The 14169-nt window shown below is 39.0% G+C and overlaps 2 protein-coding genes across 2 annotated transcripts; both read left to right on the forward strand.

Moving 5' to 3' along the window:
- The first annotated feature begins 936 nt into the window (after positions 1-936).
- Positions 937-5195, forward strand: LOC128548722 (U1 small nuclear ribonucleoprotein 70 kDa-like). Its single transcript, XM_053524104.1, has 3 exons — positions 937-949; positions 4129-4546; positions 4991-5195. The coding sequence occupies exons 1-3, from the start codon at positions 937-939 to the stop codon at positions 5193-5195; spliced, it is 636 nt and encodes a 211-aa protein (XP_053380079.1).
- Positions 5196-12361: 7166 nt separating this feature from the next.
- On the forward strand, positions 12362-13049 carry LOC123548959 (uncharacterized). Its single transcript, XM_053524105.1, has one exon. The coding sequence runs from the start codon at positions 12366-12368 to the stop codon at positions 13047-13049; it is 684 nt and encodes a 227-aa protein (XP_053380080.1). The 5' UTR covers positions 12362-12365.
- The last annotated feature ends 1120 nt before the right edge of the window (positions 13050-14169 follow it).

Consider the following 14169-nt stretch of genomic DNA (forward strand, 5'->3'; position numbering starts at 1 on the left):
ACGAAATGGAAGGCTCAAACCTTTGACCTTCAGTTGTGACATTGACCTTGAGCCGACATGGCTGACTCATAAGTTCTGCACATCGCCTTGATGAGCTGATCGTTTGACCCAAGTTTGATGAAAATCCTTCAAGGAGTTTAGGAGATATAGAGTGGACACAAAATGGAAGGCTCAAACCCTTGACCCTAAGTTGTGACCTTGACCTTGAGCCGGCATGACTGACTAATGGGTTCTGCACATCGTCTTGATGAGGTGATCATTTGACCCGAGTTTGATAAAATACCTTCAAGGGGTTTAGGAGATATAGAGCGGACACAAAATGGAAGGCTCAAACCTTTGACCTTGAGTTGTGACCTTGACCTTGAGCCGACAAGGCTGACCCATGGGTTCTGCACATCGTCTTATTGAGGTGATCATTTGACCCAAGTTTCATGAAAATCCTTCAAGGGGTTTAGGAGATATGGACCGGACACGATTTTGTTACGGACGGACGGAAGGACGGACGCAGACCATTCCTATAATCCCTCCGCCACGGCGGGGGATTAAAAATTTACTGAAAGTTTATGAAAGTTTTGCTGAAGAGTTTCAAAAAAAGTTACCTGATGATTTGCCTTGTGCCTCTTGTGTTTAAGCAGTATCACCAGAATCTTTTACAGATTATGTAAGCAATATTATTCATGACAGCGCTAATCCTTTTCGGGCTGTTTCATTGATGTATGGATCATTCCATCAGGGAGATGAAAGATTTTCTTGGGATTCCAGAGGAAGCCAATGCACAATTTACTCGCTTTGTGCTTTAGTATTTTCGCAGTATTTTGAATTTCCATCTCAAGAGTCACTGGATGAGATACAAGCAAATTCGATGAATTGGTATCCGCCGCCGAAAGGGTTTGTGGTGAGGAACGGCAAAAAAATGTATACGGCAAAAAGTTAAGGATGTTACTAAGAAGTAAATATTTCAGAAGTCAAAATCAATTTCACAGAAAACAAATGTTTAATAAAGAGTACATAATAAATGTATGATACTTTGATCCTGACTAAAGTATTTATTATGAATGGAATATTCTTACTGTAATAAGCTTGGTTTTGAATTGTGAGCTTCAAGTTTAACTGGAATGAAATATTGTCTTTGAGTGGTTTGGCACCAAGTGTTGCTGTTTAACATGTACATTTAAGAGAACACATGGTTTGGGGGCAAGGTTGATGCAATTACAACTTAACATGTTGATGGTTTGAACATTTTTTTTTAAAAATGGATATATATATATATATATATATATATATATATATATATATATATATATATATATATATATATATATATAAGTAAATGTTTATATATATATATATATATAAGTATATGTTTATATATTTTTTGATGGGGGTGGGGTGAACAGGTGAGGAAACAAAACATCACATGTTGATTTTAAATATTGATGGAAAAATAAAAATGAAAAAAGTGGGGGCAGAGGATGCATGATTGGTGGTGGGCATGACTTGAGGAGCGAGGTGGGGAATGGGGAATGGTACAACTTGCATGTTGATAAATATTCATGGAAGGTTTGAAAAACTTAAAATAAGGAATGAAAAAATGTGGGTTTTTTTCGGGCGGAGTGGGGAGGGGAGTTGGGAGAGGGAGGGGTTGTGACCAAGGCAAGTTGGTGACAAGGTGGGTGTGGACAACTTCACATGTTTATAATAAATGTTCATGAAAAAGAATTTTAATGAAATTCTACCAAATAGTAAGTTTGTTATGTACTAATATGTGGATTTCCATACAATTAAAGGGCAATAACTCTGAAGTTACAAAAGAAATCCCAACGAAACTGTGTGTGCACAACCACATTATGGTGCTCTAAATTCTGTTTAAGTTTTATAGTTCAAGGTCAAATATATCAAAATTTATGATGCAGAAATTGCCATATTTATCGTACAATACGAGGGATGTTCGAAAGGAATTGCTTATTTCTATCTGGAGACTTCAAATTTCAAGTTAGCCCAAAAGGGCTCATTTCATGCCCTCGAAGTACTCCCCGTGGCTAGAAATGCAAAGTTTCAGCCGATGTATCCACTTCCTGAAGGCGTCACGGTACGCTGATTTGGGCACAGTAATAAGGTACTGATGAATGGCAGATCCAAGTGCCTGTCAGGACTGGTATTTCCGCCCAGCAAGGAATGATTTCAATTTCGGAAACAAAAAGAAATCACATGGGGCAAGGTCTGGGGAATACGGGGGGTGAGGCAAAACAGTTACTTTTTCTTTCTTCAAAAACGCCGTAACTATTGCGGAGGTATTCATGAGCGGGGGCATTGTCATGTAGAAGACGGACATGTTTAAAACCAGTGGCAGGGCGTCGTTTCTGATAATACTTTTTCAGTTTCTTCAGTACTACGTCTTTGTAGTACTTTCCGGTGATGCTTTTGCCCTTTTTCACCGGCACTTTTATTGCGACTCCTTCACCAGAGAAGAAGATTGCATACAAAACCTTCTTTGCACTCAAAGAACGTTTGGCAATTATTGGGCGTTTGCTGTGTTTAGTGGCCCAGATCTTATTGCTAACCTTTCTGACGGGCTCAAAATAATGGACCAAGGTTTCATCACCTGTGACGACATTGGCAAACTGCTTTTTGTCATATTTTGGAAACATTTGAAGCAGCTTTTTGGCCACTTTAACCCGTTGCCTCTTTTGCTCATCAGTCAACAGATGTGGCACCCATCTAGCAGAAATCTTTCTGACTTTCAAATGCTTCTTCAAAATAAGGTGAACCGTTGATAGTGATATGCCTACCTTTCGTGCAATATCACGAACTGTAAATCTGGCATCTCCTTCAATGATTTCCTTTATTCTGGAAACGATTTCTTTACGAGATGCAGATTTTGGCCTACCTGATTTCGGTGCATTTTTGATGGACTCTACACCAGACTCAGATTTCTTTTTCCACCGCCGAACTGTGTCATAAGACACACAAGAAGGTCCATAAGCAGTAGAAAGTCCAGTCATCAGCTGCTTCAAAGAACAATCAAGTTTTGAGCGAGCTTTGATGTATTCCCGTATTTCATCTTTCTTGTCGACGCTTCTACCAAACATTTTTACTACAGTGGTCAATGATTGCGTGTATTCAAATGGCAAATTTTATGTCTTACACTTAGTCTAACATGTACATTTATACACCGTTGTGTAGGTATTGAATAACCCTATACAAGTAGGTATTGGTTTTTATCGTGCCCCACGTGGTTATCGAGCTAGAGGACAATAAGCAATTCATATCGAACACTCCTCGTATATAGTTAACACTAGAAACTTCTAATGGCCATAACTCTGGTGTTACTTGGGCAATCTGACTGAAACCTGAAGGGCCCCATAACTTCATAGTGGTGGACATGTATATGAAGTTTGTTTGAAAAAAAAAAAAAAATAAGGAATTATTTTTGGGGGGAGTGGGGGGGGGGGTGTCGTGAGGGGGGGAGGCTGTAACCGAAGTAAGGGGGTGATCAGGAGTGGGTACACAACTTCACAAGTTTACATCAAATGCTCATGGAAAAGAATGAAAGATATTTAATGAAATTCTACCAAATGGTAAGTTTGTTATGTACAAATATGTGGATTTTTATACAATTAAAGGGCAATAACTCTGAAGTAACAAAATAAATCCGAACTAAATTGTGTGTACAGGACCACATTATGGTGATCTAAATTCTGTTTAAGTTTCATAGTTCAAGGTCAAATATATCAAAAGTTATGATGCAGAAACTGCCATATTTATAATACCCTATGTAGTTAACACTATACAAACTTCTAGGGCCATAACTCTGGTGTTACTGGGGCAATCTGACTGAACCTTGACGGGTCGCATAAACTCACTGTGGTGAACATGTATATAAAGTTTGATTCAAATATTCCCAACCACTTCCTAGATATGGCTCCGGAGGGACGGACGGACGGACGGACAACGCCAAAACTATATCCCTCCGACTTTCGTCGGGGGATAAAAAGTAGACTCGATATTGATAATAGACAGGCAGAAAAGGATAGAGACAAAGCAGCAAGACAAAAAGTACACTCGATGAGCAAGTGAAAAACAAAGAAAGAGTGGCCAGAAATTGACAAGGGGTGATATTGTTTATAGGCAGGCAGAAAAAGACAGAGACAAAGCAGCAAGATAAAAATGTAGACTCGATATTGATTAAAGGCAGACAGAGAGGGATAGAGACAAAGCAGCAAGACAAAAAAGTAGACTCGATATTAATTAAAGGCAGGCAGAAAAGGATAGAGACAAAGCAGCAAGACAAAAACGCAGACTCGAAATTGATTATAGGCAGGCAGAAAAGGATAGAGACAAAGCAGCAAGACAAAAACGTAGACTCGAAATTGATTATAGACAGGGAGGAAAGAATAGAGACAAAGCAGCAAGACAAAAACGTAGACTCGAAATTGATTAAAGGCACAGAGAGAGGGATAGAGACAAAGCAGCAAGACAAAAAAGTAGACTCGATATTAATTAAAGGCAGGCAGAAAAGGATAGAGACAAAGCAGCAAGACAAAACGTAGACTCGATATTGATAATAGGCAGGCAGAAAAGGATAGAGACAAAGCAGCAAGACAAAAACGTAGACTCGAAATTGATTATAGACAGGTAGAAAAGGATAGAGACAAAACAGCAAGACAAAAATATTTGTTTGTTTGTTTGTTTGTTTTGGGTTTAACGCCATTTTTCAACAGTATTTCAGTTATGTAACGGCGGGCAGTTAACCTAACCAGTTTTCCTGGATTCTGTACCAGTACAAACCTGTTCTCCGCAAGTAACTGCCAACTTCCCCACATGAATCAGAGGTGGAGGACTAATGATGTCAGACACAATGTCGTTTATCAAATAGTCACGGAGAACATACGCCCCGCCCGAGGATCGAACTCACGACCCCGCGATCCCTAGACCAACGCTCTTACCTACTGAGCTGAAGACAAAAATGTAGACTCGATATTGATTATAGGCAGACAGAAAAGGATAGAGACAAAGCAGCAAGACAAAAATGTAGACTCGAAATTGATTATAGGCAGACAGAAAAGGATAGAGACAAAGCAGCAAGACAAAAATGTAGACTCGAAATTGATTATAGACAGACAGAAAAGGATAGAGACAAAGCACCAAGACAAAAAGTAGACTCGATATTGAGGCATAATATGATAGAGACATAGCAGTAAGATAAAACAGTAGACTTGATGTGCAAGTGAAAAACAAGAGGGTCATGATGACCCTGGATCGCTCACCTGATTTATATGAGCTACATGTTTCAAATGTCAAACTGATGATAAAATATTAAGAAAGTCAGTAGGTCATATTCATGGTTAATGAAATTCAGTTTTACGACTGATGTGCAAAACTGTGTATGTCATCAAAATTTCAAGGCTGTATCTTAAAAAACAGGAAAGTAGGTCAGTAGGTCAAGGTCACAGTCAAGTGACATCATATTACTTTATTACTTGGGGTCATCAGGTAATTATAATTAAACAGTCTTGGAAATAGGGTCAGATGATTTTTTAAGTATTTTTTCCTATATAACTCGCATAATAACTAAGTAATCCCAGGGCTTCTTTTAATCCCAGGGATATAATTTGAACAATTTTGGTAGAGGACTAATTATTCATAAATCGAAAGGGGCTTATCACACAGTCGGCAACTACTGATCTCTGATGCTGCAGTCTGACCATTTGTTTATTTTACAACCACTGGACAGCCATGAAGCAAGGTAATTAATTTGATAACATGCTGTGATATAACTGTTGGGCCGAAGGGGAAATTTCTGGGGGAAGAGGGCTTGTGCAGAGCAGTCTTTATCTGGTTTGAAGTGGTGCATCTGGTCACACATGAATGGAAATATTACTTTAGCAGCAACCACATACATTTCATGAACACACTTGTGTATGAAAATTCACCTTAAATGAGGTGATCTAATGACAGATTGATTTGACTCATAATGACTGGAGCCTTTTAGGAAGGTTCTTTTCACAGATTCTTCACAAACGGATCATTATATATATCCACGAAGATGATGCGACTCTGTTTTTTTTCTTACAGCTGTTGCAGTTGAAAGACGCAGTGATACACTAGCAAAAGGACAGAGAGACTGGAAGAGGAAACACACATGCTTTATATATAACGAGCGTGTTTGTAACATCCCAACACATGTAACTGCAAAGCATGATAAAGACGATCTTGTGAAAGAAGTACTGTCAAAACCAAAGGGTTTAAAGGAGAGGAGAAGCCTCTGGAGAGTTATCACAAATAAAGGCACCTTCATGCACAACATAAAATCCAAAACTGTTGGTGGGGAACTTCATGCGTTCAAAAGAACAAGCACCGCCAGAAAACCAGAGGAGTACAGTGCCTGTCCACATTGCTATGGATACTATTAGACATTGTCGGTTTATGTGAAGTCTGACTGTGAACATCGAATGCGGACTGTCTAGCTGTCTAGGGAGCGTTTCAAAACACATTTATTCATTTTTTTTTGTTGTTGCTGTAAGCGCCGTTTTAACAGTATTTCAGTAATGTAACGACAGACAGTTGGCCTAAAAAGGGTTCCTGGATTGTGTAATGGTGCAAGTTAACCTGTTCTCAGCAAGTAACTGCCAATCTCCTCAAATGAACAAAAGGTGGTGGACGAATGATTTCAGACGCAATCCTTCCTATCCAATCGTCACTGATACTATAATTCTAAACATTGTGTGTCTCAAAACATTTAATTTCATTTATTGCTTATTGCTAATACTGTAACATTTGAAATTAAAAGAAAGTCCGATATTGATTAAGAAACAATTGTCTATATATCTGTTTCTTTTTGCAAACATTGTCATGAACCAGGTTGTATGGTCTGTTTGGATGAAATAAGTCTGACTGAAAATGGTCAGTAGTTCCTTCCTTTTTGAGCATATGTTACATTTATGAAAATTATGAGATGACTGTTGCTGTTTATTCATGGAAAATGTTAAAATTTAACGAATAGATAATTTTTAACTTGCTTTAACACAGTGATAAGTCACACCCATTAACTGTGCATACTGAAATTAGACTGTGCAGAGATCATGTAATTACAGTTTGGTGATCATCTGATGTTCACTTCAAATTAGTGTGTTTTTAAACTATCACTATTTGTACGCCTAATTACGGAATCCTGTTGGGGCCATTTATAATGTCGCCGTCGCGTTTGCGGGGTCGACACACGACAACGCAAAGTGACATAGCGACATTACGACGTGACACCCGACAATCGCAAACGACGGCGACAATCCCAAACGACAATTTCGCGGTATCCACTTTGAAATGTCGCCTTTCAAAAGCACGATATATCGCGATGTCACTTCGCGTTGTCGAGCGTCGTATCGCATTGTCGCTATGTCACTTCGTATTGTCGCGATGTCACTTCGGTTGTCATGTGTCGACCCTGCAAACGCGACGGCGACATTTTCAAACGACATGCGATAATCACAAACGACGCTCGACAACTCGAAGTGACATTTTCCAAATGTCGTATCGTATGTCGCGTGTCGCGGGTTTGGGTGAGGGTCGACGCGCGACAATTCCAGAGGATACACAACAGGCGAAGTGACACTCGACAATACGAAGCGATATTTTCATAATGTCGTATCGCATGTCGCCCGTCTACCGGTGAAAGGGTAAAATAAACAGCTGTATTTCCGTACTATTCCGTACGTAAAATGTCCATGTTTTCATTAACTTCAAATAATTGTAGAATGTTCCAAACACAAGATATTTTAATGAAATAACTTTTATAAATTAAATTTAAACATTGTCTAAACGGATATATAACTTGTATAATTTTTCCCCGACGGTTTCGTCGGAGGACTGTCTCAAAATGTATCATTTTTCGTGAAAATATGCATACTTCTTCATATATTAAAAAGAGAGGTGGTCCTTGTCTGAGGAGCCATATCTTCATACCAGATGTCCGATTTTAATAAATGATATCTTGTTGCAAAGGGCAAGCCAGTATCTAGAGAAAAGAGGCCACGTCAGGTTCGAACCCGGTCGGCTAGGGGTCATGGTCAAAATCCGGTAATATTCTCAAAATATGAACTTGTCAGAGCAGTCAAGACGGTCCTGAAAACCCAAGCACTACCTTCACTGAGTCCAATGACACCATTGGAGCAATTTTCATGGCTCCCCGGGTCGAGTCAGCTTAGTCTTGGCCAGCACCCTACCACATATAACAAAAGTTTGATCATTGTCTGATACCTGTCCTACTTTTTTTTAATTATTATTATTGTAATTTATACTGAATTTCAGTTGATAATGACACTATGTTAGATTTTGACCCTTGTTCGAGTCTCTACATCCCAGGTACCTACCTATACCATATATATATATGAATATGTTCGTAGATGACTTGGCTTTACATTTAAGCTGCTTACAAGTCCATATGAGGCCATCAGAGCTCTGGACAGGTATCAGAAAATGATTAAACTTGTTATATACGGTAAGGTGCTGGCCAAGACTAAGCTGACCCGACCCGGGGAGCCGTGAGAATTGCTCCAATGGTGTCATTGGACTCAGTGAAGGTAGTGCTTGGATTTTCAGGACCGTCTTGACTGCTCTGACAAGTTCATATTTTGAGAATATTACCGGAATTTGACCTATGGCCTTGACCCCTAGCCGACCGGGTTCGAACCTGACGTGGCCTCTTTTCTTTTGGTACTGGCTTGCCCTTTGCAACAAAGTACCATTTATTAAAATCGGACATCAGATTATGAAGATATGTCTCCTCAGACAAGGACCACCCCTCTATTTAATATATGAAGAAGTATGCATATTTTCACGAAAACTGATACATTTTGAGACGGTCCTCCGACGAAACCGTCGGCGGTAAAATTATACAAGTTACATATCCGTTTAGATAACGTTTGAATTTAATTTATAAAAGTTATTATCTTGTGTTTGGAACATTCTACAATTATTTGAAGTTAATGAAAAACACGGGCATTTTCCGTACGGAAAAGTACGGAAATACAGCTTTTTATCTTACCCTTTCACCGGTAGACGGGCGACATGCGATACGACATTATGAAAATGTCGCTTCCTATTGTCGAGTGTCACTTCGCGTGTCGTGTATCGTTTGGAATTGTCGCGCGTCGACCCTCACCCAAACCCGCGACACGCGACATACGATACGACATCTGGTGTCACTTCGCGTTGTCGAGCGTCGTTTGTGATTATCGCATGTCGTTTGAAAATGTCGCCGTCGCGTTTGCAGGGTCGACACACGACAACGCGAAGTGACATCGCGACAATACGAAGTGACATAGCGACAATGCGAAACGACGCTCGACAACGCGAAGTGACATCGCGATATATCGTGCTTTTGAAAGGCGACATTTCAAAGTGGATACCGCGACATTGTCGTTTGGGATTGTCGCCGTCGTTTGCGATTGTCGGGTGTCACTTCGTAATGTTGCTATGTCACTTCGCGTTGTCGTGTGTCGACCCCGCAAACGCGACGGCGACATTATAAATGGCCCCAACACGATTCCGTACCTAATGGATAAAACTGTAAGAACCCGTGGGTTTCATTTTCAGTGACTGAAATTATGTGCTTAAAGTGCGCAATCCTAAACAAATTATCGTCTTTTTTACATTATTTTCTCGACAATCTCTTATACATGAGAGTGCTAGTCATCACCCTGGGCGATTCTGTAATTATTTTTGAGAGATATTTCAACAAAAAATCCTAAACGTCACTTGATATTTGTTATAGGAAAATGATTTTTCTCCTTTGATCAGTAAGCTTTTTTTTCTTCTTCTTTTTTTCGGAAATAAATCGGGGAAGTTAATGTTAACTTACAGCAATATATACTGAATACTATGAAACGTATGAACGGTGTTATGTGAAATTTAGTGTAAAAATCAAAGGATCATATATCAGTGAAAAATTGTTTAACGGCAGGACCCGTACCTAGGTTTGCTACTCATTTTATTCAAAAAAGATTTTAAAGGTAATAACTCCGGAACAATATTTCGAGCGGGACGTACCAATGATATGCTCAACAAGGCTTTATACCAAGCACTACTACTATCATTAAATTATGGACTAGAATTTTAAAATGAAGCGTTGACAAACATCTCTAAAACAGGGCTTTTCCCCCAATAAATCTCCGGTAAAAGGAGATAATCCCAAAGCAAAAAAGTATGTTTTTTCCCAATTCTAAATTTAAAATTCCCATACCTTTTAGGAATATTGTCGTTTTAAAATAGTTTTGCAAGTTTGTATGTATATTGTTGTTTAAAACAACAGTTATACTGTTGAACAATTACTGAAATGCAACCATTAATATTTCACACAAAACATATTTTACATAGATTTTGTTTATTTGCAAACTTTCCTAATTAACGTAAAATCCATAATTTATTAATAATTAGGCCTGTAACTATCATTCCTAAGAAGTTTCAGTAAAATCACACAAACAGTATACTAGGAGAAGTAGTCCGAACAAATTCTATTAATAAAATCATCGGAATAATGGACATAACTCCGGAAAAATATTATTTCGATCACTCCCGTAAAGCTTCAGTGAAATCTGGGTAGAAGGATTGGAGATGAATTACAGAAAATAATCTTTTCATAGACTCTATGTATGATAATCAAAGAGCTATTAATCAGTACAAGATCATTGAAATATGAACCCCGTAATACATGCTACATAATACATAAAACAGAGTTGGTGCGGATCATTCCTATGAAATTGTATTGAAATCCTACCAATTATAAAGCAATTCGGACAAATCTTATTCAAAAAATACTTTAAAGGGACCCTAACCCTACAAAAAAAATCCGAGGATACTCACTACAAGGCTTCATACATATCATTTCTATTAAAATCCTAGCAGAGGATTCTGAGAAGCTCGATCAAGCTATAGTAGACGGACAGACAGACGGACAGATGACGAAGGCAGAAACAAGATGTATCTAATGAAACTGGAAACATAATTTATGGTATTTTGTAAATTAACTTTCTGTTTATATAATACTTGAATGACGTTCTGGCATAACCAAAGTCAGCTACAGTGAACGAAATACAAGTATGTCTTGAGAAGACCCCCAGGACTTGCAGCACATTCACAGTTCATTGTCCGCATCAGCTTAGGCCGACAATGTCTATTTGAAGAACCAATTATGGAGACATGCAAAAAATGTGCAGCTTCTGTTTTTCTTATGAAAGAAAAAAAACTTGATACAATCATCAATTTCAGTGGTGAGCAGCATTGTACAGTCCGTTGCAGGTCCTGCTACCAATTCTGAACAGTTGTTTGAAAAGTTTCCGGAAAAAATGAAAATAAAGGATGAAGTTCATATTGTTGTGAAAAATGATATAGGACATAGTGACGTATCATGGACTGTAAGATTGCTTAGCAAACTGCTGGTCAGTATAAGAGAGCTCTCTAATTGGGAAAGCATTACCTGGATGGAACTGATTAATACAGAACATTGGAATATGATAGTAAATGGTGTGAAGGCAGTAAGTAAATTTACATACACTGAAAATGGGATCACCGTAGAAAAACCAAACATCGCCTTGAAGTGTGGCCAGTGTGTTAAAGGACTTATTGCTGCTGCAGAGGGATTAGACTTATGCAAGAATGATGACACTTTGCTGAAAAATGTGAAGAAAATGTACAAACTGTATGATTTGGAATGGGGAAAGGTATCAAAACACTGCCATGAAAGTAATAAAACAAAAAATGAAGAAACAAGAGCTGTCTCCATAGGATGACACATGCCCCCGATGGCACTTTGAATGAACAGTTATGGCCGATGTTAGAGTTTAGGACCTTTGACCTACGGACCTGGGTCTTGCGCGCGACACGTCGTCTTACTGTGGTACACATTCATGCCCAATAATTTTAAAATCCATGCATGAATGACAAAGATATGGACCGGACATGCCCATCAATGCACTATCATGAAATATGACCTTTAACGTCTAAGTGTGACCTTGACCTTTGAGCTACGGACCTGGGTCTTGCGTGCGACACGTCGTCTTACTGTGGTACACATTCATGCCAAGTTATTTGAAAATCCATCCATGGATGACGAAGATATGGACCGGACACGAATGCACATCATGAAAAATGATCTTTAACGTCTAAGTGTGACCTTGACCTTTGAGCTACGGACCTGGGTCTTTCGCGCGACACGTCGTCTTACTGTGGTACACATTCATGCCAAGTTATTTGAAAATCCATCCATCGATGACAAAGATATGGACCGGACACGAAAATTGCGGACACACCGACAGACTGACAGACCGACAGACGGTTCAAAAACTATATGCCTCCCTTCGGGGGCATAAAAAATGGATTTGTTACCACTTACTAGTGACATAACAAAACTGAAAGAGTATTGTGTGACTGAAATAAACAAAATTGTATCTCAAATAAAGAATGAGCCAACAGCAGAGAAGTACAAAATGTTGGCAAAACTCACACTTTCAAGGCTTATAACATTTAATGATAGGAGAGGTGGTGAGCCTAGAAAACTGAAGACAACAGCTTGGCATGGTACAAGAGAAGGAAGCTCTGTTCACAAAGAAGAGCTAGATGTACTGCCTGTAGAAGAGAAGAAGCTGGATGAAAGGCTGAGGCTAGGATACGTTGTTGGGAAAGGCCACAAGAAAGTCCCCATCATATTCCCTGAAGAGACAGTTAATGCAATCGATGTGTTAATGCAGCATAGGGTATCATTCATTACCAATAAAAGTAACCCTTACATATTTGCCAGACTTCACAAGGAGTCAATGCTGTACCTCCGTGGTTCAGACTGTGTTAGAGAGGTTTGTGAGATGGCAGATCTGCAACAAGCCTCTTTACTGACTGCTACACAAATGAGGAAATACTTGGCTACTACATTGCAGTTGTTAGATATGAAACAAGCTGAGCTCCGATGGGTAACAGACCATTTAGGACATACAGTTGACGTGCACAAGAAATGGTATCGACTTTCAAACAGGACTGTGGAGCTAACAAAATTTGCTAACTAGCAGCTACAGAGTCTGGACACCTTCGAAATGCACACAATGTGCAGTTCGATGATGTGAGCAAAGGTAAGAGAAAATTGGATTACTAGCAGAACATGATTGAATAGAACAAATACCTGGTTACTACCTGTGTACATCATGTTGTTATTAAGCGTACAAATTATAATATGCCGGGCCCGGTAGCGCAGTGGACAAGTCACTGGCTTTACGATCTGGAGGTCGTGAGTTCGATCTTCAGCACGGCCACTCTCTTTGACGATTTGATTTCGGACATTGTGTTTAATGTTTATTCGTCTCCCACCTCTGATTCATGTGGGGAAGTTGTCGGTTACTTGCGGAGAGAGAGGTTAATACTGGTTAAGAAACCCAGGAAAACTGGATATGTTAACTGACCGCCGGTATATAGCGTTGTAATACTGCTGAAAACAGGTGTAAACCACAAACAAACAAACAAACAAACAAATTATAATATATTTACTATCTTCTGACACATAATATCAATGTTTAAGACAACTTGGTAATTTGTCTATCGAAATCTGAGTCATCACGAGTGAGACTTAAAATGTTTCAATGTGAACAGCATTACTTCTTTAAGACAAGATGCAGTCAAGACAATCCATTCAAGGCGTGGTGGTGTAATGGATTAGGTGTCCGCCTCGTGCTCCAAAGATCGTGGGTTCGAGCCTTTTTTGCTGGGGCTCGTTTTCATTACTTGATCACTTGACATCAAGTACTGGTTCTACCCAGGAAGTGGACTCGAAAGTAATTCTATGAGCCATAGGCTTTCAACACAATCGAGCTAAAATATGTAGGTTTAAATTAAAAAAAAAAATTAAAGTAAATCCTTGAAAAAGTTGAAAAAGGTACTGTGTTTGTATTGGAATATTTTTAATACCCCTCATGTTTCACTAAGACGTCACAAGAGTATGGTTATCAGCTATGTTGAAAAATACAATACTTTAAACAACATAATCTTTTGTATATTAAAACAAGAATAGTTTTGATATTTATACCCTCGCTTCACAAGTGAAGTGGGGGCTATATAGGAATCACGAGCTTTGTCCCGTCCCATCATGTCATTTCCCGACCCATTTGACATGTATTCATGTCCAAGCGGGTGTAC

Source organism: Mercenaria mercenaria, chromosome 15 (assembly GCF_021730395.1).
Source record: "Mercenaria mercenaria strain notata chromosome 15, MADL_Memer_1, whole genome shotgun sequence".
NCBI classification, from domain to species: Eukaryota; Metazoa; Mollusca; class Bivalvia; order Venerida; family Veneridae; genus Mercenaria; species Mercenaria mercenaria.